The 25,151-nt window shown below is 50.8% G+C and overlaps 2 protein-coding genes across 2 annotated transcripts; one reads left to right on the top strand and one right to left on the bottom strand.

Moving 5' to 3' along the window:
- Positions 1–5,554: 5,554 nt before the first annotated feature.
- Positions 5,555–6,894, top strand: TOMM5 (translocase of outer mitochondrial membrane 5). Its single transcript, XM_075411093.1, has 2 exons — positions 5,555–5,766; positions 6,403–6,894. The coding sequence occupies exons 1-2, from the start codon at positions 5,646–5,648 to the stop codon at positions 6,435–6,437; spliced, it is 156 nt and encodes a 51-aa protein (XP_075267208.1). The 5' UTR covers positions 5,555–5,645; the 3' UTR covers positions 6,438–6,894.
- A 14,274-nt stretch (positions 6,895–21,168) lies between these two features.
- On the bottom strand, positions 21,169–22,704 carry EMC4 (ER membrane protein complex subunit 4). Its single transcript, XM_075410689.1, has 5 exons — positions 22,606–22,704; positions 22,413–22,512; positions 22,091–22,244; positions 21,361–21,521; positions 21,169–21,243 (listed from the first exon to the last, which is right to left on the bottom strand). Exons 1-5 carry the CDS (start codon positions 22,680–22,682, stop codon positions 21,208–21,210), a joined length of 528 nt encoding a protein of 175 aa, XP_075266804.1. The 5' UTR covers positions 22,683–22,704; the 3' UTR covers positions 21,169–21,207.
- Between the last annotated feature and the right edge of the window lie 2,447 nt (positions 22,705–25,151).

Genomic DNA, 25,151 nt, shown 5'->3' on the forward strand with positions numbered 1-25,151 from the left:
CGACCAGAGGGCTGGAGCACCTCTTTTATGAGGACAGGCTGAGAGAGCTGGCGCTGTTCAGCCTGGAGAGGAGAAGGCTGTGGGGAGACCTGATTGAGGCCTTTCAGTATCTCAAAGAGACCTATAGGAAAGATGGGGAAAACCATTTTAGCAAGGCCTGTTGTGACAATACAAGGAGTAACGGTTTTAAACTAAGGGAGGGTAGATTTAGACTTGATACAAGGAAGAAATTTTTTACAATGAGGGTGGTAAAACACTGGAACAGGTTACCCCGAGAGATAGTGGAGGCCCCATACCTAGAAACATTCCAGGCCAGGTTGGACGGGGCTCTGAGCAACCTGACCAAGTTGAAGATGTCCCTGCTTACTGCAGGGGGATTGGGCTAGATGACCTCTAAATTTCCCTTCCAACCCAAAGCATCCTGTGATTCTATGATTCAATGATCACACAGAGGGCTGCTTGGCTGCTTCCTCCATGCAGCATTGGTCACAACATTTGTGTACCCTTTTCCTTTTTCTTGACCCTTCTTTTCACAATCCTTGTACTTCCTTTGTCTGTCTAAGTCTCCTCCCAAAGGAACAACGGGCTTCTAAAGTATTTTTCCCCATTCATACTGTGTTTTCTTTTTTTTTTAACACCTGTGTCCAGTTTGGTATTTCTGATACTGTTACCTGTGTAATCTTGGCATTATGTGCTATTAGTGACACAGTTACTGAGGAACTGCTGGCCTTGCCCCAGAAGCAGCCCAGTGCTTCTCTCCAGTTATCTCTGAAGTCTGACCTTTCCTCACATCACTGCTCCATAACCACTTGGGAGATCCAGCTGTCCCTTGTGGCATTATCTGCAACTTTTGTCAGCTTTTTACGCTGTTGCCTGCCATACGCAGCCATTTCACATACCATGTCGTGCAGTTGTCCATGTTCTGTTCAGAGACCTTCACCTCAGGCCAGTGCCCAGTCAATGGCTAGTAACCTGCCTGTACTCCCAGGAAATGAAAGGTAAAATTCTCAAGAAATTAGAGGACTGAGTAAAACTAAGGACATGGTATGATCTGTCAAAACCGCACAGTTTGGAGGTGTCTTGGTTTCGTCTGCAGTGATAGAGTGAATTTCCACAGGAAGCTGAGAGGGGACACAGCCAGGACACCCCAGACTGCCCAGGGGGATATGTGGTAACATGTGACGTCATGCTCAGTATATAACTGGGGGAGTTGGCTGGGGGAAAGGATTGCTGCTCAGGAACGGGCTGAGCACTTGGATTTGGATAGCAAGCAATTGCATTCTGCACCACACACTTCGTACATCCTTTTATTAATATTCTTGTTATTATTTTTTCCCTTCCTTTGCTGTCCTATTGAACTTTCTTTATCCCAACCCACAAGTTCTACCTGTTTTCTTGATTCTCATTCCCATTCCACAGGTCGGGGAGGAGTGAGCAAGAGACCACATGATACTTAGTTGCTTGCTGGGGCTAAACCAGGACAGGAGGTTTGAGGGAATTCTGGAAAACTACCATAAATATTTCAAGGACAGCTCAGGAAGTTCATGCTGCTGTCAAAACCCAAATCCAATGCCTTCTGTTTCTTGCCTAATGCTCCACACCTGAAGTCTATCTGCCTGTCCAAGGTGGATGTCTCCCAAAGGAAATGTTTCTCAACGCCCATCTCACCAAAGGACAAGGAGAATGGGTTGGGTTCAGTGAAACAACTTGCGGCAACAACTTTCCAGTCAATGTCCTGGCAGATTCCTTGCTCATATTGCTCCTTAACAGCATATTTTTTGTCTTCTTCTTGCTCCAGTCTCTTTTCAATACCGTGTCATGTTTGACTCACCTTTGCCCAGATTTGCCCAAGTTCCTTTATTTTCTCCAGAGCCATGCTCGGCAAAAAAGCATCACTTCTGCTTTCTGATACTAACCAAGTCTGGGAGGACCAACAGTCTTGAAATGTAGGATGAGACTCCTTACTCTTCTGACAAGATGGGCTTGGGACCTGCCAGTCTCTTTCTCCTAGCAAAGACCATTCAGAATGAAACCTCAATTAAATCAACGAGATTTCCGGGAAGCCAACAGAACAAGGCTAGTTTGTGGGATATTTGGAGAACCCCAGCCATGTGATGAGCCCTCCAGATACTCTGAGCCTGACTCTTGATAGCCAGTAAAGGAGCAGGCCTCAGGGTGACAGGCAAGGACGACTGTGGTCTGAAGCCTGTTACAACACGAAGAACTGGGGAACTAAAAGACTTGCATTAACCGCAAGAAGCAAGACAGACAGACTCTTGGAGGAGTTTGATGCGCGTGGCTGATAACGTCACATGAATCAGAGACTGAGAAGTACGAGTGAACGGCGCGTGGACAGTGTATGCATCCAATCACCTTAGAGCTATTGCGTGGCAAGGAAGTAATTTGTCTATATAAACACGGGTTTGTAGCGCAATAAACTGGCTTTGTCTGATCATATTGATTGTATGATGAGTCCTCGATCCCGACGTGACACTAGTTTATGTCAGCTGCAGATCTGGGCAGCTCTATTGTGTTTTCTTCCAGGGCCTTTCTGTAAAGCTCTAAGGAGGGCAGACTTACAACTTTTGTGATCAGAAAAGGTTGCCCCTTCACTTGCACTGGGGATTGGGATTGAATGTCCTGCAAATGTTCTGGGAGTAGGGTGATTTGGGAACACTCCTCCTTGGCCCTCCTTTGCAAAGTTGGGGAGGACCTTGAGGTAGCACAGAAAAGCTCCCCCAACCAGTGGGAGATGCAATTAGCCCCATTAATCACCGGCACAATGAAAGCAGCTGCTCTATAATTGGCTTTGTCTCAGGTCATAGACAGCTTAGCTGAGAGAAATTCATTTTTTTGAATTATCTGCCTACTGTGCATTGCCTGATCTCGAGGAGCATAGGAAGGGCAGGGTGGGCTGCAAAAGCCAGATGTATTGTGGGGCTGGTGGTGAGAGCCACAAGACACTACCCGTTTGCTTCATCCTCTCCAGGCATCGCTGGCACCTGTGTCCACCTCTGACAGTATTGATGGCATTTGATGAGTGCTTCTGAAAGCACTGCTGGCTGCCTGCCATGGGCAGGAAATGCAGGGCTTCGCTGGCTGAAGCCTGTATGGTGCAGACTGAGCTCAAGAGTGAGGACTGAGGGCTGCACACACAGCTCTCTGGGTAAGCCTGGTCTCAGGCCTGAACCAGCTTCTATCACTAGAAAAGGGCACAATTCAAGTCAGCACTCACGGCCATCCATTATCCTGACTGAAACTCACCCACAGCCCAGCTTCCCGTGGCCTCTAACTCCCAGAGGGGCTTTGTGGTTGGCAAGCGGCCCCTCCAAAGCCAAGATCCTTGGCCTTCTCAGTCTTATTGTACCTTGTAAGTATCACTAGCCTTCGATGGAGTCCCTGGACTTGTTTGGTAACATGGGCTGCCTTTGCACAAGACCTTGCATGATGGGGTTCTGTTCTGGGGTGAAGGCTCCTGTGTACTAAACAAAGCAGCACAGATAAGTCAGTTACTTCCTAAAGCAGTAATAAGCTCTGCAGATCAGCAGTGGCACCAAAGACAATGGTGCATAATTCAGGAGACGGTGCATGATTCGGGAAAGCTAGCAGACAGATGCACATTGGCTCACAGTCACACGAATTCTTTACTGCAATTACAGAAAACCAGATATCTATTAAGCCCCATTGTAAATAGATTACCCAGAATGAAGGCACTCAGAAGAGTTCAGAGGGACCAGCCAGGCAACCTCTCCTCCTGCCTGGTGTGGCTATAAACCTCTCTCCCCAGTGATCAAGCACATCAAACTACTTTGCTCTTCAGGACTGTGTTCCCATGCACACCTCGCACAGTACTGCCACACAGACTGGGAAGCTAGCAGTGTTCTCAGCAAGGGATGTGATGACACGGCCAGAGCTGCTGAGTTTGAGGCTGCTGTGCTATGACATGCTTTGAAATGTCGTGATGTGCAATCTACAAAAGCAGGCTCTGCTTCATCTGTGCCTGTCTCCCCTAGACAGAGCCGTATCATGCCTTCCCACCCCCGAGACAAGTGTCTGCTACCTTTGCTCAGATGTAACTCCAGCTCCTCAGGACCATCATTAGTCACAGACCTTGTCAGTTACAGAAGTTCCAAGCACTGTTACTTGAAACTGAGTTGGCAGGCATTGTACAGTTTCTCTGTGCCTTACTATATAGGGCTGTTCTGTGCCTGGACCCTACTCATGACCTTCTAAGGGAACACACTGGGCTAACAAGAGAGGTTCTTGGTAGTCTGTGTGACTCTTCCCCATGACAGCTACGCTTAACCATAAGTCCTGTTCCATAAACGCGTGCCAGTGGGCTGCTGGCGCAAAGGCTCCCAGAGGTCACACCCATCGGACAACCGATCAGGCAGCTTCTAGGCTGCTTTGCTGTAGTCTTAAGCACAGGGCAGAGAGAAACGCCTTCTAGCCTGGGAGGAGCAGCGACTCAAGGGGCACAGCTCCCCATCACAGACCCACCTCTGCCCTCCTCACCATGAGAAGCAGCACGCTGCTGCCTGCATCCCAGCAGGAGCACTGCTGGCGGCACAGCCTGAGAGGCCATCTGTAAGGGCCCTCCAGGCTCCCATTTCCCGGTGATGTGCGGAATCAAACTCCACAACTCCGAGAGTTATCAAGCAGGTCTGTTTACTGCGGCGCCGGGGGCGAGGGGGATCGCTCCTCCTAACTTGCACACCGAGTCACGAAGCGTGCACCTATTTATTACAAAGCTTATCTAAGTAGGCTGGACTATTGCAATTATTTCTAAGAATTCATTATCATACTCCCCCCCCCCCCTTTAGCACTGGCGCAGTGTTGCCTGGTGGTCGTCTGTGGGGGTCTTCTGGATGAAGGCTCGTAGTCTTCCTCGCTGTGTGCTTTCACCTCTGGCTCAAAAATTCCTGAGTTGTCTGTGTTGGCTGAGGCCCAAACCATAGAAACAGTTTCAGCTGCAGAGTTGCTTCTTACAAACAACAAAGTTCTGGTTATCAGTCCTTGTTTCTCTTCGTTGGTCTCCGAGTAGGCCTTGTTAGATACATTTGAGCCACAACAGTCCTTGTTAGCAAGGTTACAAAGAACAGAACTAAACTGAATAACAGTGTTTAACTCTTATCTTAACATAGCTGCAAAGCTATGTAACAAAATTAAACTAAAGCCATAGCAAAATCGAACTGAACGTTGATTTCCCACACCACCGGTCAGATCCCACCTCTGTGCTTTCGGCCCAGCACAGGCGGGTGCAGCTGCGGCCAGCGGGCCTGCCAGCGCCGCCGCGTCCCGTCCGGGCGGGGGAACACGCCGCCGGGTCGGCCGCGGCACAGGCAGGCGCGGGCCTGGCTCCTGGGCGGCCCTCCAGTACAGCGGGCCCCTCCGCGGCCGCGCTGGGAGCTGACTGGAGCCCGACGCATCCCCCCCCCCCCGCCTCCCATCCCTCCGAGGCGGAGCAACCTCCGCACCGCCCCCTCCTTCCGGGGCCGGGCGGATACCGGCGCCCCACCGGGGGCCGTGGCTTCGCCGCGCCTCGGTGCGCATGCGCCGCCGCAGCCCGCCCCTGTCACGTGACGCGGCCTCCACTGGCGCGGACGCGCGCGTCCCTGCTCGCCAGCGGTAGCGGCGCCGCCGGCATGTTCCGCATCGAGGGCCTGGGGCCTAAGATGGACCCGGAGGAGCTGAGGCGGAAGATGCGCCGCGACGTCCTCGTTTCCGTCCGCAACTTCCTCATCTACGTCGCGTTGCTGCGGATCAGTAAGTTCTCGGAGCGGCGCGGCCCGCTGGGCGCGGCGGGGCGGTGGCCGGGGCCGGAGCCGGAGCCTGCGTCCCCGGGGCGGGCCCGGCCCGGCCCGGCCTCGCCGCCGGTTGGCGTCCCGTAGAGGCGTCTGTGCCTCCGCCGGCCTCATGGCCGCCCCCGTGCCCGCGGCGGTGAAGTGCTGACCTCGGGCGAACAGCAGTGCCCCTGTGCTTTGCTGGAGCACGAAAGAACAGGGCCGTGCTGTCTGCCTGGTAGGCAGTGGTGCAGTGCGTGCGTCAGGGGCTTGCAAGTTTGCTTTCAGGACACCCTTATGTTCAGCCAACAAAAAGCCATGTTCTGGTGATTCTACCCCCCCCCCCCCCCTTGCGTGGTGGTGTTGAGAACAGGCCCAAGGCTCTGACCTGCAGCGTGAGCAGGCCTACGCGATTCCCACCTTGAATCGTGCTGCCTCGCCTGTTAAACCAGTCGTGCGGGGAGAGGAGGGACTATGTGGGTGGTGGAGGGTGGTATCTCACTCAGAGTCCGAATATTTTAGATGCCACATAAACGTGCTGCAGTTTTATCACGGGCTCACTGCAGACTTGTTATCTTCAGCTGAGTTAAGTTCATGTTGCTTTAATTTCTCTTTTCAGCTCCTTTCATCCTGAAGAAGCTGGATAGTATATGAACACTTAAGAAGACTCAGTATATGAAAACATAAAATGGACTGTAGCTGCTTTCCCGTGTTTGTTAAACGTTGTGCCAGAGGCAGACATCCAGTACTAAATGGTTCTAAAATGTTTCACTTCAGTGTATCTGACCTGAGAATGATAGCGTAGCAGGGAGTATGGGGAAGATGTCTGTTGTCCCTACCGGTGAATTCTGGTCATAGAATACTCCCTAGTATCATCAAGCAATGACTTGTGATGGAACATTTCTTGTACGGTTTAGAAAAAGTCGATTTCCATTTTGTAAGACGTGTTAAGCACTAGCAAGTTGCTTTGCTACACAGCTACCTCTAAACTGCCACGTGCTATGGCTGTCAACCTTACTGAACCTGTCTGTATGAAAAGTGAAGTCTTTAATTAATCCAGTTCACAAGCAGTTTGATTTGAAATAAATGGAAGAGCAGTTGTGTCACTTAACTCTGGTAGTGATTTATTTTTAATAATCTCACTTAAACTAGAGGTCATCTGGTATTATTTCCCTGGCTTTTAAGCTCGCTCTCTTCTATACCTTTAAAATCAACTTGTATTGAGGAAAAGCAAAGGAGAGTGAAAAAAGTAAGGCACTAATGTGTTTTTCCGGTTGCTAAATGTGTAGCAACTCGCCTGTGAAACACAAACACGTAGTCAAGACCCAGACAAATAAGAGGGGAAAGGGGGGCCCAGTCTTACCCAGCATGCCTGTGCCAGTTTCCCCTGCAATTAGAATGTCCTGGATCTTGAATTTTTGCACAGTAAAGCTGGAACAATGCCGTAGCTCTTCTCTGAGTTAGTAACTGAATTCCAGTCACAGCAGACTTTTTACAAAGCCTGCAGATTTTTACAGCTGCCTCATGCCAGTACTCGGAGTATTTTGTTGTATCTTGAATTGAGCTCTTTTTACTGTGACAAATTGCTGTATTCTAATAGTTCAGGAGTGTTTCTTTACTCAAGAGGCCGCTTGTAATATTCCTACCTTGTACTGCTTCTGCTGATGTCAGAATGTGGGGGGTTTCCTTAGAGAAGCAGCTTGCTTTGTGAAACATCACGTGATTGCCCTCTCTGAAAGTGATTTTGTAAGCTCTGGGGCTGATGCTTGGTAGTATGCATCGGTTTAAGCTGACCCTGAACTGAGTTGCCAAAGCAGGAGTTGGATTTTCAGCCATTTTGGGTTAGTTCCCTGTTTGCTGAAGTCTTAAAAGATGTATTTGGGATTTGACTTGATATCCTTAGTTCACCTGCACACCAGATCTCCAGAGAGACTTAAATATTTATCACACTTGTACTTAACTCTTTGAAATAATTTTCACCTGGTGTTAGGGGACTGGTGCCCAGCGACAGGACAAGGGGCAATGGGCACAAACTGAAGCAGGGGAAGTTCCAGCTGAACATGAGGAGGAACTTCTTCCCTCTGAGGGTGACGGAGCCCTGGCCCAGGCTGCCCAGGGAGGTTGTGGAGTCTCCTTCTCTGGAGATATTCAAGACCTGGACCCGGCTGGAAGCGGTGCTGTGCAGCCTGCTCTGGGTGACCCTGCTTGGGCAGGGGGTTGGGCTGGGTGATCCCCAGAGGGCCCTGCCAACCCCGAACATTCTGTGATTCTGTGAGTGCCTCCAGACCCACTTGTAGCAAAGACTGCTTGCTCTTTTCTATTGCTTGCTTGCTCAGCTGAAGAGTCTGTTCCTCCAGTTTCGTGTGCCCTTGGCTGAGAGCACAGTACCTGTGTGAAGCATGGTGAACTATTTGTCAGGCTTGCCCAAATCTTGTGCTTGCAAAGTCTTCATGTATGAAGAGCAAGGGGGAAAAGATTGTTAGGTCAGTTCAGATAGAAGGGGCAGACTTTATTGTTGGCTGGCATCAGAGAAGAGAGAAATTATGCACAGTGGAGAGACTGACCCTTAGAACTGGCCAGAGCTGGTGCTCGCCTGCAGAAAGCTATTGAAGCATACGTAGGTTTGAAGCTGGAAGAGGCACAGATATGGGAGGAGTGGGGACAAGCACTGTGGACGGCATATTACCTCTTAGCTTCAGGCCTGATGTATTGTAAAAAGGCCCCCCAAGTACCCATCCCCAAGACAAGCAGGGGTTGAAAGTGCAGTTCGTGATTGGCAGGCTTGGAAACTGGGTAATTTGGAAGCATAACCAGGTAATTTGGAGACTTCTTACCAGAGCTAACACGTGGTGTTGGAGCCATGGACTGCAGTCAAACAAAATAATTCAGTCCCACTGAATTCTCTGGATTTTACTGAGAAATGAAAGCAAGGATATTCCAGAGCTTATTTACTCTGATTATCTTTGTAAAATAGAACAAGCGCACTTGAATAAATTGTGGGATTATGTTGCCCAGTTGACACATTAAGGCAGCAGGTAACTGCATTGAATTTATAATGTTGATGGTGGGAGTTATGAGATACATTAAAGAATTTGGCTCTGCCTGTGCCAGCCAGAATCCTCAGCCATCCTATCTGCCGAGGTGTGGAGAACGGGACATTGGTACACCTTTTGGTCTTGGGCCTTTGTGCAGGGTCAGAGGTAGAGCAGTAGAGTCCTCAGTAAGTATAGGGATGTGAAGGATTCTAGCAAGCCAATTTCACTTTACCATATCCTTAAAATCATGTATGTGGCACCCATATTTGTCCTCTTTGTCTATGTTTCTAAGCCTGTTTCAAGGCGTAACACAGCTGACCTGTCAGCAGTTCTGTGTACCTCTAATCCTGAAGAAATGTACTTGCTCAAGAGCAGGTTCGAACTGTCTCTTGGGAGCTGTTAGAGTCTTCTAGGAAGTTTCTTTCAGGTACACTGAGAGATGAAGCCATGTCATTATTAAAACAGGAGAAAATAAATGGTTGGTGTTTTTCATGTGACTGTGGTTTTTTGCAGTCTTGGATATGCCAGGCAATTGCATATTTCTCCTCCAAGGGTGAGAGAGAGATGCAGCAGGAGGATGAAGGTGATGTCAGCCTGCAGTCTTGGCCGTTGACTCCCATCTGTTGCCTCTTCACTTCTATGGCCTGTCCTGCTGAAGTACAAGATGTGCTACTGTGTGATCTCAGACTCTGGAGAAACAGCTACTCATCTTCCAAGCAGAAGCAGAGTGCCTATGCCAAGTATAGGGTCAGGATAGCAAGACAGGTAGAACGTAAGTCCTCGTGAAGCTCAGAGCTCAGGTTATCCTGAAGGTACCTTTCCTCAGGTGACTTGATGACAGTTGGCAGTGGGATGAACACTTTTCCCTCTGACATTGTAGGCTCTAAGTAACAGGTATTTTTTAACTCTGTGTGGAGTCCTCTTCTGTTTGACTGCAGTTAACTTGATATCATCAGGTTGTAGGCTTACTTTTGGTAAAGGACATAAGACTGAAACCAAAGATGTTCCCAAGTCCATCATGTGACCATATCAACACGACATTTCCATGCACTCATGCTCCTCAGAGCAGCTATTTCAATGTCTTGGCATTTTCTAATATTATCATGGTACTTTTGGACCTAAAATACACAAGCTCTTTATGGTTTGCGAGCACTAACCAGGCTTCTAGTCACAAATTCTTCCCAGGCTTATCTCAAGTTTGGGTCTCCTACTCCTTACTCTCCTACTTACACGGCATTTGTTTGTCTAATGGGGTGCTCCTCCCAGTGTGGGGTCTGTCTTCCATTTTCCAGAGGCCCTGATTCACAGTGTCCTGCTCCACAGCTCTGTGAATTCTCCACCACCATGCTACGATGCTCAACAGTGTTGGAGCTCAAAGGGGAGGAGTGTGGGCCTTGCTAAGACTTCAGGGAAAAAGGCATGCATGGGAGTAAGAAATACCTTTTGAGGTCATTAATATGCAGTATCCCGAGGAAGACATGGTTGAATCAGGCAGCCTGCTCAGCTGGGGTTGGTTCTGTTTAAAACCAGTAGCTTCTTCAGTACAGACCCTGTGAACTCTTGGGATGAATGTCTGCATGTTCTGAGGTGCGTCCAGATGTAAAGGGCTGCTATTCCTCTGCACCAGCCTCCTGGCCCTGCCATCATGTTTGGAGTACCTAATACCAGCATTCCAGTAACTACAAGGAGGTTATCAAGAAGATGGAACTGGGCTTCTCACAGTGGTGCATGGCAGGAGGATGAGAGGCAGCAAGCATAAATTGAAAAGAGATGACTGGGTGTAAGGAAACACTTCTTCCACATGAGGGCAGTCAGGCAGTGGAAGAGGTTGTCCAGAGAGGCTGCACAGTCCCCATCCTCCTAGGTTTTCAAGACCAGGCTGGATAAAACTCTGAATAACCTGGTCTGGCTCTTGAGTCACCCTACTTTGAGCAGGAGGGTGGACTGTAGACTTCTGGAGGTGTCTTCCAGCCTGAATTATCCTATTCTATGAAAACGAAGCAGAGTTCTGTCATCTCCATGACATAGAACTGTTGTTATCTGACTAACCAGCTGTGGTTTCCTTCCCTTGAGTTGCATGGGCAGCTATACACCAAGCAGTTGTGAAGGAGAGCAGCCTATCCCTTCAACTGTGAAGCTGATTTCAGTGACTCATTTGATCAAAATGCCTTCCAAATTGACTCTTGAGTCTGGAAATGAAGATCAATGAGGAAATGGAAAAAAACACTATTTGCTAAAACTGTGTTCCAGGGACTGCAGGTACCTGAGTTCAGACAGTCAGAATAAGCATGACTCTGGGGAGGATTAATCATCTCTGCAATTAGTGAGGGAAGACAAGTACTCAGCTGGAGAATATCCAGCTATAGACAGGCAGCACAGTGTACAGAAACATCTGATCTGGTAGAAGGCATCCCTGCCTGCCCATGGCAGGGTTGGAACTTTAAAATTGATCTTTAATGTCCCTTCCAACTCAAATCAGTCTATGATTCTATGATCTAGCAGCATGTCAAAGACACTAGAAAAATAATGAGGAAATTGTGAAGCACTTGGCACTAAGAATTAGCACAGAAGAATGTTTAGCATGCAACTCATTTTAGATAAAGATACTGGACTGGAAAGTGTATAGAAATGCATCTGCAAAACTTCTGTGATGTGTAAGCCACACAACTTTTCTCTAGATCAGTGTTAAATACAATGCAGCTTTTTTGTTCACAGCCTTGACATCACACTAACGAAGACTGACATGGTTGTAATAATATGTTACATGAACTGCTTGCAGTAGAATCCAAGTGTTTAAAAGCAAGAGTAATTAATCATTTTAAAGTACACTCATTGTAATATACAATAGTATTTGCAGTTATCCCCTAATGTGAAACCAATTGCTTTATCTTTCAGCCAGTTAACTGTTCTTGTACTTCTCTTTTCCTTCATATAAGACATGTTATTAACTACTGTTTTTTTGTTCTACAGGTAACTGTACCACATAATGAACACTTTTTTTTTTTCCAGGCAGCTAAATAAACTAAGTCCTAAGTCTTACTGTACAGTATTTTCTCCAACCTCTATGCATCTGAAATTCTCTCCGATAAAACACGATATGGAAAACAGAACTATTATTCCAATGCCCGTCTCATTGTCATGCAAATTAGCACCCTGGATGTATCTGTTTATTCAGCCAGCAATTACATTCCCTCTTGCTCTGCCTTTGCAGAACCCTCATGTTCAGCTGCTTCTCCACCCCCATGCCTAAATCCTTCCAACATCCCTTTCAACATCCCAGTTCTCCCTCCAGAACTCACATACTCTGCTGCTAGATTACTGTCAATGCCCTGTGCTTGGATGTACCTGTCTGCTCAGGCAACCTGGAGTCCCCAGCAGGCTGACTCACCTGCAGATCCACTCAGTGGTCATTTCACACATAGCTTCAGAGCACTAGTGGGAATTGTGCGTACTTGCACAGGACACGAACCCCTGTGAAATGCCCACAGCATCTGAGGATTTTCTGTGTTAAACCACTTAAAATATTTATGTCTCCTATTGCCCACACTGTTACTGTCTTAAAATGGCTACCAGGTAGAACAACGCTGAAAATACTCTTGCAAGAAGTCTCACAGATATACAAAAGCCTCTACCAAATTTATAATCACAAATAATTAAACACACTCTCTTTGACCTCTTTGCTGCACAGCCTCAGCCTCTGTTCTTGCCAGCATTCCTACCTTTTACTGTCCAAATCCTGCCTCAGGCTTCTCCACCATGGCCAGTGTTGGGGACCCAACCCAAGAATCATAGAATCATAGAATATCTCAGATTGGAAGGGACCCATAAAGATCATCAAGTCCAAATCCCCGCTCCTCGCAGAACTACTTAAAACTAAACCATATGACTAAAAACGTTGTCCAGATGATCCTTGAACTCTGACAGGGTTGGTGCCACAGCTACTTCCCTGGGAAGCCTGTTGCAATGATTGACCACACTGTCAGTGAGGAACCTTTCCCTAATGTCCAGTCTGAACTTCCCCTGACGCAGCTTCATCCCGTTGTAGCATCCACTCCTTGCTCTACTTTCTCTCTGTGGAGGGTATAGCAGCATTAACCTGTCTGAGCTCTAGCTCTGTGGAGGTGTTCAGTGTAACAGCTGCTGTGAGAACAGGTTTGGTATGGTGTAGTGTACGTAGCGACTAACACATTAACAGCAAGCAGTTATTTTCTTATCTATGACCTTTGAATAAAATGCAGTGTAGAAGACTAGAAGCATGGTGGAAAGACTTCAAGTTGAAAACAAATGCCCCAAACCACTGTCCAAGGCAGCATAGGGTTTCATTGCTGAAAGTGATTGTAAGGATTACCCAGATTGTTGCCGCTTTGGGTAAGCTATTAACATGATTAGGAAAGGGTGTAGGTATAGTGCCAAGCATTCATATGTGGCTATAATTCATAAATGCAGACACATGCATTTGAACTCATGGTCTCTTGGCTAACCAATACATCCATCTTAGCTAAAAGAACTGCCTTGACTGATATTTCTTCCCTGTCTCTCCCTTTTTAGTTGACTGGTTACCTAGCCTGTAATGTGGATGCAGCGAACAGGTAACAATGGCAGCACTTCATCTGCGTGCCTCTGGCTGTCTGGAATTTCCTCAGAATCTACGTGTTTTATGGGCAACACAAGCAAACAGAGACTTCATCAGGTAGCCCTCAGTACTGTGGGAGAGAAGTGGGCCAAGAGCTGCAAATCCACACAGTAGACAATGCATTTCAGGAGTTGTTTCGCATTCTCAATTTACTAGAATAGACTCTGTCCTGTTCCACTTGCAGCAGGCAAGCAGTCATGAAGGACTTCTGCATTTCTTGCTTTACTGTAGCACCTCTAGCTTTCTGCATGTTTATTAGCATCACCTTCTTTGTTTCTAGACCACCCACTTCTTTTTCTTAATTTTGCTTGTCTTGGATTTCTCCTCACTTCTAATTTCAGCTTTGAATGGAAGCATGCTCTGAGTCAGATGCCAATCACCACAGTGATTGAACCAGGGGGCATTTGTGCAGATGGAAGGCACGGACTCTGGCGGGCTGTTAGCCAAAGACCTTTATTCTTTACAAAGTTGCCCTTACATACTGCTTGCTATTGTTCACACGCTATCAGAAGCATTCCGATAGGGTATTGCCTTAGTTGCGTGCGGCTTTGTTCGTAACTCGATTGGTGAATTCTACTGTTCACGCGTCCTGCACGAGCCAGATACCTTCCTTTTTGGGTTGATGGGTGTCCCCTTCGTTGTTACTTTCTCAATCAGGGGCACAGGGCCAGATCATCAAGGTCAAACTCGCTGAGGCGCTGCTCCACAGGCATTATGTCTTTTGTGGAAGATGCCTCTTAACTCTTCTTTTATATGTTTTTTACCTCAAGACAACTCTAAATAGGATTTCTGCCATATGCAAGCCAAGCCTTTATAATCCAGCAAGTGCCATATGCATATATAGCCATGTTCACTCTGTGTCCAGGCAGCTGCTTCAGGAGTTTGACCCCTTTGCGTGACTCTCAGACCTGCAGATTTTCACAGGAGTGTGAAGATGTTAGAGGACATCTGTGAAATCTGTTAGAAGCGTTTACTCGTGATGACATAATTCTCTCTGACCATGCTATTACTGACCTGCTTCGGCAGACAGGCAGAGGAGCTGCATGCAGTGCTAAGAGCAGGGAGAAGAGGGGTGATGCTCCCTGGACAAGTGCTCTTTGCAGTGCTAGGGAAATGCACTGGTGAAATACACCTCTTTCTGCATACACCCAGCCAGTGCAAAGACTCTCTGATCCCCTTCTTCCTTACTGCCCCTGAATCTGAGCCCCATTCACCCCTAAGAACATCTGAGCTCACTTGGGTCTCGCAGTGTAGCTTCTATGTCAACAGTGAAGAGCAGAACCCTTCTGTCATAGGTACTGGGCTTTGGAGACTTCTGAGCACTGATCAATATGCCCATTGTTAATACCCTCCTGTGCTGCAGTACTTACGCTTACGGACCCAGTTCTCTAGGTATCTAAAGGGTGGAAGAAATCTCACTTGCTTTGGAGTCTCAAAGCTTTTAGGCAAATTTTGTTGTGCAGTGTGGCTCCCAGATGCCTCAGGCTGATGTCATCACACCACAGCCTACACTCAGACACAGAGATAACTGCATAGCAAACCAGTTGCACCAGGTAGGCTCTGTTTCACTAGATGTATGGGTAGATGTCTGCTGGGTGTACATCACAGTAGTGATATTGACTGTTAAGCTCATTCCCTAATTTGCACTGCTTGACAAGGCACTCTGATATTATTCATTATCTTAAATTACTATGAGAAGATGCTTGGATTCATAAGACCCTTCGGGGAGATGAGGACAAGACACCCTCCCACCAGCTGTGCACAAATGGTCAGAAGCGTTGGAAGAAATTGTCCCTACACTGCTTTCAGTAAGTACACAGATGATGAATCGAGTTACCTGGCCACCTGGCATGGTCTGCATTCCCTGTGAGGTCTGCCATAGGGACTAGGCAAACTGTCTCCAGGCAGGCAGGAAGGGTCTGCAATCTGCTTCAGCCAGAAACAGCTTGGGCCTTCAGCTTTCCTGGCAGGGAAGCTCATTTGTATAAAAACGTGTACGGTTTGCTGTTGTGCTTTGCAGATACCTTTTCCCAGCTCCTAGTGATGGGTGCACTGCAGGCAGGACAGGGCACTGACTTAGCATGCATCTTGCTGCAGCAGGAGAGCTGTAAGCCTCAGAGGACAGTGTGTTGGCCACACTGCAGTACTGGCTCAATGCTGAAGGCTGCTTTGTCAGAAAACATGTAAATACCCCCACAACCAAGAATGTCATGGAATGACAACTTGAGCCCTGCTGCAGCTGCTGCTGAAGTGAGATTGGGTATGAAAGATAAGGTTGTCCTGGGAGAATAAGGCCACAGACTAGGACTCTTGAGTTGCAGTCTGGATATACATTAGACCAAAAGCTAGCTCAGGTGCTCACTTTGTGTTGACTGATGTGTCTGTCTGTCTGTCTTTAAGCCCAGCGTCACATGCCTTTTCATGAGACCAATGGGCTACTGGATAAGGACAGTTGAAAAACACAACCCAAGCAAAGGATTTGTGTGGCATCAAGAACATGTTTCTAGTATTGTGTGGGGGAACAGCATAGGTGGTAGCTGCCACGCATGAAGTCCAGATCCAGACATACCTTGACAGGTTTGAGGAGTGGGCCCATGTGAACCTCATAAGGTTCAGCAAGGCCAAGTGCAAAGTCCTGCACCTGGGTCAGGGCAACCCCCATATCAATACAGACTGTGTCAGCTGCCAGAACTGATTCCGTTATGACTTTATTTGATGTCATTTGCATTGAACCAGCCTCATGACCCTGAAGACGGGTTTGCAAGTTGGGCCTGGGGTCAAGCCAGGGTCGCACTTGGTGGTACAAGGGTGGGGTCAAGGTGACGGGGGGGTGAGGGGTCACAGGGGAGTCAGAGGTCACATCCCCCCATCCAGACTGTGTTGACCATCAAGTTCCTGAGCACCATTGCCTTGACCATGGTGAGAACAGGGGGACCTCGCCATCTGGGCTGAGATGTTGGGGGGATGACACAAACTGCCGCCCCACCCCTGCTGGCATCATGGGTGGGTGCGGCAGGGGCTGCTCCCTGCGGCTGCTGTCAGAGGCGCTGGGCCCGGAGGCAGGGGGGCCATGGGGGCTCTACACCTTTGTCAGGACTGCCTTTACCACCGCCACTGCCCTAGGGACCCCTGGGATCATTCTGGTGGGTCACGGCCCTTCAAGGGGTTGGGCTTGGTGGGGGCAGGACCTGCCAGTCAGGGGATGGGACTTGGCCCAGGAGCTGTGGGAGCCCGCGGTGACAGAAAAAGGCTGGAGAGGAATGGGCAAGGCCACAGGGGAGGAGACGTCGCCATGGAAGGGGTGAGTGTAAGTGTGATGGAGCCCTGGCCCAGGCTGCCCAGGGAGGCTGTGGAGTCTCCTTCTCTGGAGATATTCAAGCCCCACCTGGACGCGGTGCTGTGCAGCCTGCTCTGGGTGACCCTGCTTGGGCACGGGGTTGGACTGGGTGACCCGCAGAGGTCCCTGCCAACCCCTGCCATGCTGGGATTCTGTGAGTGTGTGGGGCCTTGGGACAAGTGCATGTGGGGTGATGCCCCTAGGGGAGGGTCTGCCTGGGGAAGGGGCCATGGCCTACAGGGGTCATTGCCCCCTCCCTGGCAGGGTTCAAGGCCAGGTTGGATGGAGCTCTGAGCAACCTGGTCTAGAGGAAGATGTCCCTGCCCATGGCAGGGGGGTTGGAACCAGATGAGCTTTAAGGTCCCTTCCAACCCAAACCATTCTGTGATTTCTATGGTTCTAAAGAGAGAGGGGGGGCCTTTGGGTGCCTGGTAGAGTGAGTGCAAACTACTTGAACGAATGGGCAGGGCCTCGTGGGAGAGGGAAGGGCTTCTTTATCCAGCACAACTGGGAAGTTGGGCTGTGGGGAGGTGTGGCCATCTTGAAAGGGGTGGGGCTTTCTAGTTGAGGGCGGAGCTGCCTCAGGGTACCCTAGGGACAGAGAAGGAACCCCTGAGTGGCCATCTTGGAACAGCCAGAGCAACTTGGGAGGGAAGGATGCACCTGGGGGGGTTGGAGGCAGGCGGCCAGAGAGGAGGAGGCGAGGCCTGGGGCTCTCACCCCTCTCATCCCCAGTGTACATGGCCCTAGGCATGTCCTGCTGGGGCGGGACCACAGGGCAGGGCTGGTGGGGCAGCTGGAGGCCATCACCTGCTGGAGGGGCTGCCCACCCAGACCCATGTCGTCGTGCTGGTGAGCGCCCCCGTGCCAGGGCATCCCCTCCCACGGGATGATGACCCACAGAGGTCCCTCCCAGCCGCCACCATTCTGTGATTCTGTGATTCTGTGATCTCAGCATACACATACAAGTGTATGCTCATGAGCATAAACAACAGCAGATGCTGCTCCCATATGCTACACCAGATGTGGCTTGCACAGCTGACATCATGTTGACATCATTACATGACATGAGGTGACCTCACATGGCATCACGTGACATCACACCTGTGAGATGCAGGGACCCGAGGTTGCCACATGCCCCCAGGTCCGGGGACACACACGATGACATGCCATAGCAAGGGTGATGTCACGGGGCATGACAGCACATCACACCACATGATACAACACTTGGCAAGGTGGCAGGGACCCAGGGCTGCTGCGTGCTCTGACCCCAGGTGGGGAGGCAGGACACGATACACAGTGACACACCACGACACGCCACAGCAGGGGTGACGTAATGAGGTGTGACATCATATGTGACCCCACTGATGATGTCAGAGGGAGCCCCAACCCATTGCAGGGGCAGAAGGAGAAGGAGGCGGGGTGCCCCCCACCGGGGCCCAGGCCTGTGAATGCCACTGTGGGGACTGGGATGGCCTGGGAGGCATTGGGGTGTACTGGGAAGCACTGGGATGGCAATGGGCTGTAACGGGAGGCAGTGGGATATACTGGGATGGGGCTCTGGGCCATACTGGGAATCGCTGGGAAGCACTAGTCCATACTGAGAGGCATGGATCTGGGGTTCTGGGCCATCCTGGGGGGCATGGGGAGACTCTGGGCCATACTGAGGGAGTCCTGAGCCATGATGGTGCCAGGATGCACTGGTGCATATTGGGGAGGAGGGTTCTGGGGCTGTGGATTGTGCTGGGAGGCAGGGGGAGAATGTGGGCTATACTGGGAAATGAGGGGGAATGCTGGGAGAGGATTGCACCAGTGGGCACCGGTGTGTACTGGTGCTTAGTGGTGGCTGCTGGGGAGGGGAAACGTATACTGCAGACACGTGGCGGTGTGGCTGAACGGGGAGTGGAGGCTGGCTGGTGCTGCTGGTGGCTGGAATGGGAGAAACTGGGGGGAACTGGCAAAAACACAGGGAATCGGGGAAAAGAGGGTGAACCAGCAGAACACGGAAAATGGGGGGGAATGGGGGAAGAATCAGGGCAAAAATGGGAGAAGGCTGGGAAAAATGGGGAAAAACAGAAAAAAAGGGCAAAATAGGGGAAAATGGGAAAAAACCAGAAAAAATGGGAAAAGGGGGGAATCAGGAAAATGGGGGGATGAGGGAAGAAATGGGAGCAAAGATCGGGAAACAGAAAAAATGGGAGAAAATGGGGGGAATGGGGAAATGGGAAAAAGTAGGGGGGAACTGGGGGAAGAAATATGGGCAAAAATTAGCAAAAATGGGGAAAAATGGAGGAAAAACAAAGGAAAAGGGAAAAATGGAGCACAGATGGGCAGAAAGTGGGGAGAAAACAAGGAGAAAATTGGGGGAATGGGGAAAAACATGGTAAAATGGGGAAATGGGGCAGAAACAGGCAAAAAGCAGAGGGAAAACAGGAGAAAACTTGGGGAAAATTGTGGGAAAAATGCGGGGGAAATAGGTTGGGAATGGGGGGGAGAGAAATTGTGGAAATAGAGCAAACCCAGGAAAAAAATGGAAGAAACAGGAAGAGAGGGAAGTAGTGGAAAACAGAGAAGAACTGGAGAAATGGGCAACTGGGGAAACAGGAGGGAGGAAACGGGGCAGAAATCAGGACAAACAGGTCAAAACCAGGGGAAAAGGCAAAAATGAGGCAACATGGGGCAAAACCAGGCAGTTCTGGCAGTCAGGGCAAGAACAAGGGCAATAGGCCAGAATGAGGCAAATGGGACAAAAGCAGGGAAAAATGAGGGGAAAACCAGGAAAATGCAGGGCACACCAAGAAGAAATAGGAGGAAATGTGAAAATGGGCAAAAATGGAGCAAAAGAGCAATAACAGGGTGCAAACTGGCAAAAATGGGGCAAACCCAGGGAAAACTGAGGCAAAATGTGGCAGTGGGGGGAATCTGGTGTTGGTTAGTTAGGGCAGTGCTGGCAGCTATGGGGTAGCTGGGGGGCAAATTGGCGGACACTTATGGGGCCCTTGGATGGAACTGGGGACAGTTATACGTCGCTTGAACAGGTGTGGGGCAATTCTGGGGCAGGTGGGAGATGGGAGAATTGGGGGGCAGTTATGAAGCACATGTGGGGCAGCTGGGGGGAAGTGGGGACAGTTACAGGGCACTGGAGGGCACTTAGGGACAGCCATGGGTCAGACACTTGATGTTGGTCAGACACAGAGGTCCTGGAGGTACTGACAAAGGGGCTGGTGGTGTGGGCAATAGGAAACCCCCAGCCTCTAAGCACCAGTAAAGACCAGTACATCCCAGCACTGCACACACGCCATCCTGACTTGCCCACGACCATATCAGTATGGGCCCAGCACTCCCAGTGCAATGCCAGCCTGAGCCACAGTTCTTCAAGCATGATCCCAGTATGGGTCTGGTGGTGTCGCATGAGCTCCCAGTACAATGCCAGTCTGGGCCACAGCTCGCAGAGTATGATCCCAGTATAGCACCAGTGCTCTCAGTGTGATGTCAGCTTAAGGCAGAGGTCTTCAGGCATGATCGCAGTATGGGCCACCAGACTCCCAGTATAGGCCTAGCACTTCCAGTATAGCACGAACACTTCCAGTATAACGCCCGTGTGGGCCAAAGCTCTTCCAGCAGGATCACAGTATGGCCCCGACACTCCCACTGTGGGCTCAGTGCTCTCACTACAATGCCAGCCCGAGCCACAGCTGGGTGAGATCCCAGTACAGATCCCAGCGCCCCCAGTATGATGTCAGCAGGAACTACAGTTGAAGTAAAATCGTAGTATGACCCTGAATGTTCTTAGTGTGAACCCAGTGTTCCCAGTAGAGTGCCAGGTGGGGCTGCAGCTCTATGACTACGATCCCAGTATGGGCCCCAAGGCTCCCAGTGCGTTCCCAGTATGCACCACAAGGCTCCCAGTGTGGGTCCTGAGGCTCTGACTGCAGCGCCAGAGCACTTCCAGTGTGGCCCCCAAGGCTCTCAGCGCTCCCAGCACAGGCTCTAAGGCTCCCAGTATGGGCCCTGTGGCTCCCAGTGCAGCTCTAGTGCATGCCCCGTACAGACCTGAAGGCTCCCAGTACAGGCCCTAAGGCTCCCAGTACAGGCCCTAAGGCTCCCAGTATAGGCCTCGAGGCTCCAAGTGCATCTTCAGTGCACTCCCAGTGTGGCCCCCATGGCTCCCAGTACATGCCTCTAGACTCCAGGAACTCCCAGAACTCCCAGTGCAGGCTTCAGTGCTCCTCCAGTGCACTCCCAGAGCTCCCAATATGGGCCCCAGCACTACCAGTACAGCACATGTCATCAACAAATAGCCTTTGCTCTGACCCGTCCCCGTGCCTCCTTGGGCTGAGCCCCCAAACCCTCAGAATTCCCCCCAAAAATAACATCACGAGCCTGCCATTGCCTTTATTGGTGGGTGGGTGCATTGGGTCACAGGATCAGGCCCCCCCCAGTGAACTCCATCCGCTGCCAAGGGAAGAGAGAAAGCGTGTGAGCGGGGGGACCCTGGGGTCCAGGCCAGGGGGAACCCTGGTGTCCGGCAGAGCAGGGGCAGGGTGGGGGTACCCCCGTGTCGGGGCACACCTGTGGGGGGGCGACGAAGGCCAGCCAGTCGGAGGGGCGGGTGGGCAGCAGCCCCATGGCCTGGCACTTGTAGAGGGCCAGTGCCAGTCCCAGGCCATTACCCACCAGGAACACCAGCCCCTGCAGCGCCCGCCGGCTCGAGCTCTCCAGCGCCTTCAGTGCTGTGGGGGGAACAGGGCGGGACGGGGGGACCCGTCACGGTCACCCACACGGCGCATACCTGGCACCGCGGGGGACCAGGGGCAATGATGGGTGGGAAGTGGCAGGGGAGCATCATGAGGGGGAACGGTGGGGGAGGCATGGGGGTGGCTGCTGGGCGACCGTCGGGGGACACATGGGAGTGACTGAGACAGGGGTGACTGTTGGGGGTGGCTGAGACGGGGGTGACTGTCAGAGGGACAACCGAAGGGGGACGCACGGGAACAGCCGACACAGGGATGACCGTCTGGGAACATGTGGGGAAGCTGATGTGCAGGTGACCACCATATGGACAACTCTTGAGGGACGCGTGGGGGCAACTGACATGGGAGCAACTGCTGCAGAGGGACACGTGCGATGGGGGCTGTTGTAGGGACGGCTGCTGGGGGATATGTGGGGATGACCGTTGCAGGGTGAGATGCAGGGACCGCTGCAGGTGTGTGGGGCAACTGTCGCGTGGCAGGGGATGGCAGTGGGGGGACACCCAAGGAGCTGTCACCCACGTGGGACTGTAAGGAGGGGTTGTACTCACTGGCAGAGAGGGACATGAGGGCCTGCAGCGGGCGCCAGCCCATCATGCAGACCATCATGGCAGGGAAGATGGAGATGGTGTTGCCGGCCATGTACATGATGAACAGGTTCATAGGGATCTGCTTCAGCGGCGCCAGTGCCACATCCCAGCAGCGCTGCAAGTAAAGGAGGGACTAAGGCGCCCGTGGCGTTGGCAGGGGCTGCTTTCGTGCGGGACCTAGGCATCTGGGACAGGGACCGTCCACCCCAGGGGGGACCCAGGCGTCCGGGAGGCGTCCCTCCCCCCCTCCCCCCCTCCCTCCCACCGAGACCCCCCCGCCCACCTTTTCCATCAGGATTTTGTCGCTCTCGTGGACGCCGCCCTCCCCCAGCTGCCGCTCAGCGAACCCCAGCGGCCCGCGACCCTCGGCGGCTCCGCGGGGCCTGGGGACGAGAAAGGAGGGCAGGTAAGGCGGGGGAGAGCCCTGGACCCTCCCCTCCCGATCCCCTCGCACCCCCCCCTCCCGTGGGCCTCACCGCCCCCCCGGCGCTGCCGCCAGCTCCAGCGACCACTTGAAGCGCCGGCCCCGAACAGCCGCCGCCGCCGCCGCCATCTTGCGAGCACCCGAACGGGGAGAGGGGGTCACGTGGGAGGATCACGTGGGGGGGGGCTCCAGACGCCCGGGGGCTCCAGACAGAGCGCGCCGCCCCATAGCAACGCCATAGCCATGCCATAGCCATGCCCTGCCCCACGGCAGGCCCATACGAAACCCAGAGGAATCACACAGAGCCCCATGCCCGCCTCACGGCAACCCCGCCGCCCACAGCAGCCTCCTTCCGCACAGCACCCCCGCCGCCCCCCGTCGGGGCCGTGCTCCCCCGGAACTGTGGTGCGGGGACCCGCGTTCCGCCCGGAGCCGGTGACGCGCGGACGCTCCGGCTGCCCCTTGGCGCAGGCGCAGATACCCGTGACGGCGGGAGGAGGCGGGAGGAAGGGAGCAGCCGCACCGCACCGCACCGCACCGCACCGCACCGCACCGCACCGCACCGCACCGCACCGCACCGCACCGCACCGCACCGCACCTCCCGCCTGCCTCCTGCGCGCCCCGGCTTGCTTCCCCCAGCCTGCTCTCTCCTTCTCTCCCCCACCGTCTGCCCCCCTCCCCCCCCCAGTCAGTTTCCTGGTTTTGGTTTTTCTTTCCTTTTTTTTTTTTTTTTTTTTCAGTTCCTAGGGTTGGTTTTCTGTTCGTTTTATTCTTAAATCTCTTGAGAGTGATTTTTATATAATTTTTTTTTTTATGCTTGGGGGGGCCTGTTTTTTGACTTCTCTGAGGTGTTTTTTTGTTTTTCCGTTTTTATTTTTTTACCTTCTTGTGGGGCTTATTTTGATTTCTGGGGGTTGTTTTATATATGTGTTTTTTTTTTTTTTTAAATTTGTTTCCTGCAGGGAGTGTGATGGATACACTGGACTCCTTAACCAAATTAGCAGTAGTTTGGTATGGGGTCGAAAGGAGGCAAAGCCCTGAGCTGTAAATGGGCCAAGAACTTCTCTAGTTCCAATCTGTCCTCTGAAAACCCCTACAAGAGCAGGGTGACACAGTCAGCATCGATGCCTGTGAGCTTGGAACATGGATGATGTGACTAACACATGAATAGTGCGTGTCTTTTCCAAGACTTCTTTATCAAGGTACAAAGAAAGTGGGTACCAGGAATCTCATGCATACCTCTTCCGTCGCTTGTAATTTGACTAATTTGGAGTCCTGCGTTCAGCTCTGGAGCCCTCAGCACAAGAAGGACATGGAACTGTTGGAGCGGGTCCAAAGGAGGGCTACAGAAATGATCCGAGGGCTGGAGCACCTCTCCTATGAGGACAGGCTGAGAGAGTTGGGCTTGTTCAGCCTGGAGAAGAGAAGGCTGCGGAGAGACCTGATTGCAGCCTTTCAGTACTTAAAGGGAGCCGATAGGAAAGATGGGGACAATCTGTTTAGCAGAGACAACAGTAACAGGACGAGGGGTAATGGTTTTAAACTAAAACAGGGTAGGTTTAGGCTGGATATAAGGAAGAAATTCTTTACAATGAGGGTGGTGAAACACTGGAACGGGTTGCCCAGAGAGGTAGTGGAGGCCCCAACCCTGGAAACATTCAAGACCAGGTTGGACAGGGCTCTGAGCAACCTGATCTAGTTAGCGGTGTCCCTGCTCGCTGCGGGGCGGTTGGACTAGATGACCTCTGGGGGTCCCTTCCGACCCAAAACTTTCTATGATTCTATGACTGTAGGCCAACCGCTTTATTCCGTCAACATGACAGCCAGAGTGATCTGCCTTTGAGCTCTTCCTGCTAAGCAGTCTGGTGGCATGGGGGTGATCTCCCCCCAGGCTGGGACACCTCTCAAGGTTGTTTCTCAAGGCAGAGAGACCTTCTGCCAGTGGCAACCAACACTGCACATAACTTTGTGGTATGGTACCTACGATTTGTATCTTGGTAGCTTTGATTTTGTGTGAGTAACTTTGACTCCACCTTGGCAGGTTTGAATCATTGTTCAAAGGGTTGTGCAGTACAGTAATAGAGTGAACCTTGCCTTTGAACTTTACACCTTTACACAATCGTATATCAATAAAACCACTTTTGATAATACTTTTGATAGTGGTTCTTTAAGTGGTCTAAATCACCCATTTGGGACAGGGGGTTGTTTTGATTTCTTGGGGTGCTGCTTTGTTTTTTTTTCTTTTTTGTTTTTTTCTTATTGTGGGTTATTTTACATTACTAATTTTTAAAAATTTCTTAAGTTATTTTAATTTCTTGGATTATTTTGATATCTTGGAGGGTTTTTTTTTTTTTTTTTTTTTTTTCCCTGAGGTTTTATTTCCTTTTTTTTTTTTTTAACATGTTTTCATTTGGGGGGGTTGTTCTGATCTCTTGTTTTGTTTTTTAAATTCAGGTGTATTTTTTTGACTTAAGGTTCTTTTAATTTTTGTTTCTTGGAGTCTTTGATTTCTAGGGTTTTTTGACTTTTTTATTTGTTAGGGCAATACTATGATTTATTGTTTTTTTTTTTTTAATTGCAGTTTTTTATTGGTTTCTT

The sequence above is a fragment of the Opisthocomus hoazin genome, chromosome Z (genome assembly GCF_030867145.1).
Source record: "Opisthocomus hoazin isolate bOpiHoa1 chromosome Z, bOpiHoa1.hap1, whole genome shotgun sequence".
Classification (NCBI taxonomy): domain Eukaryota; kingdom Metazoa; phylum Chordata; class Aves; order Opisthocomiformes; family Opisthocomidae; genus Opisthocomus; species Opisthocomus hoazin.

Bases quoted from the DNA above. Each gene is read 5' to 3' on its own strand.
- TOMM5 (XM_075411093.1), top strand. From the start codon at position 5,646: ATGTTCCGCATCGAGGGCCTGGGGCCTAAGATGGACCCGGAGGAGCTG. The intron at 5,767-6,402 runs GTAAGTTCTCGG...TTCTCTTTTCAG, and splicing joins CGTCGCGTTGCTGCGGATCA to CTCCTTTCATCCTGAAGAAG.
- EMC4 (XM_075410689.1), bottom strand. From the start codon at position 22,682: ATGGCGGCGGCGGCGGCGGCTGTTCGGGGCCGGCGCTTCAAGTGGTCG. The intron at 22,513-22,605 runs GTGAGGCCCACG...TCTCGTCCCCAG, and splicing joins GCGGCAGCGCCGGGGGGGCG to GCCCCGCGGAGCCGCCGAGG. The intron at 21,522-22,090 runs GTGAGTACAACC...TTCCCCCCACAG, and splicing joins CCTCATGTCCCTCTCTGCCA to CACTGAAGGCGCTGGAGAGC.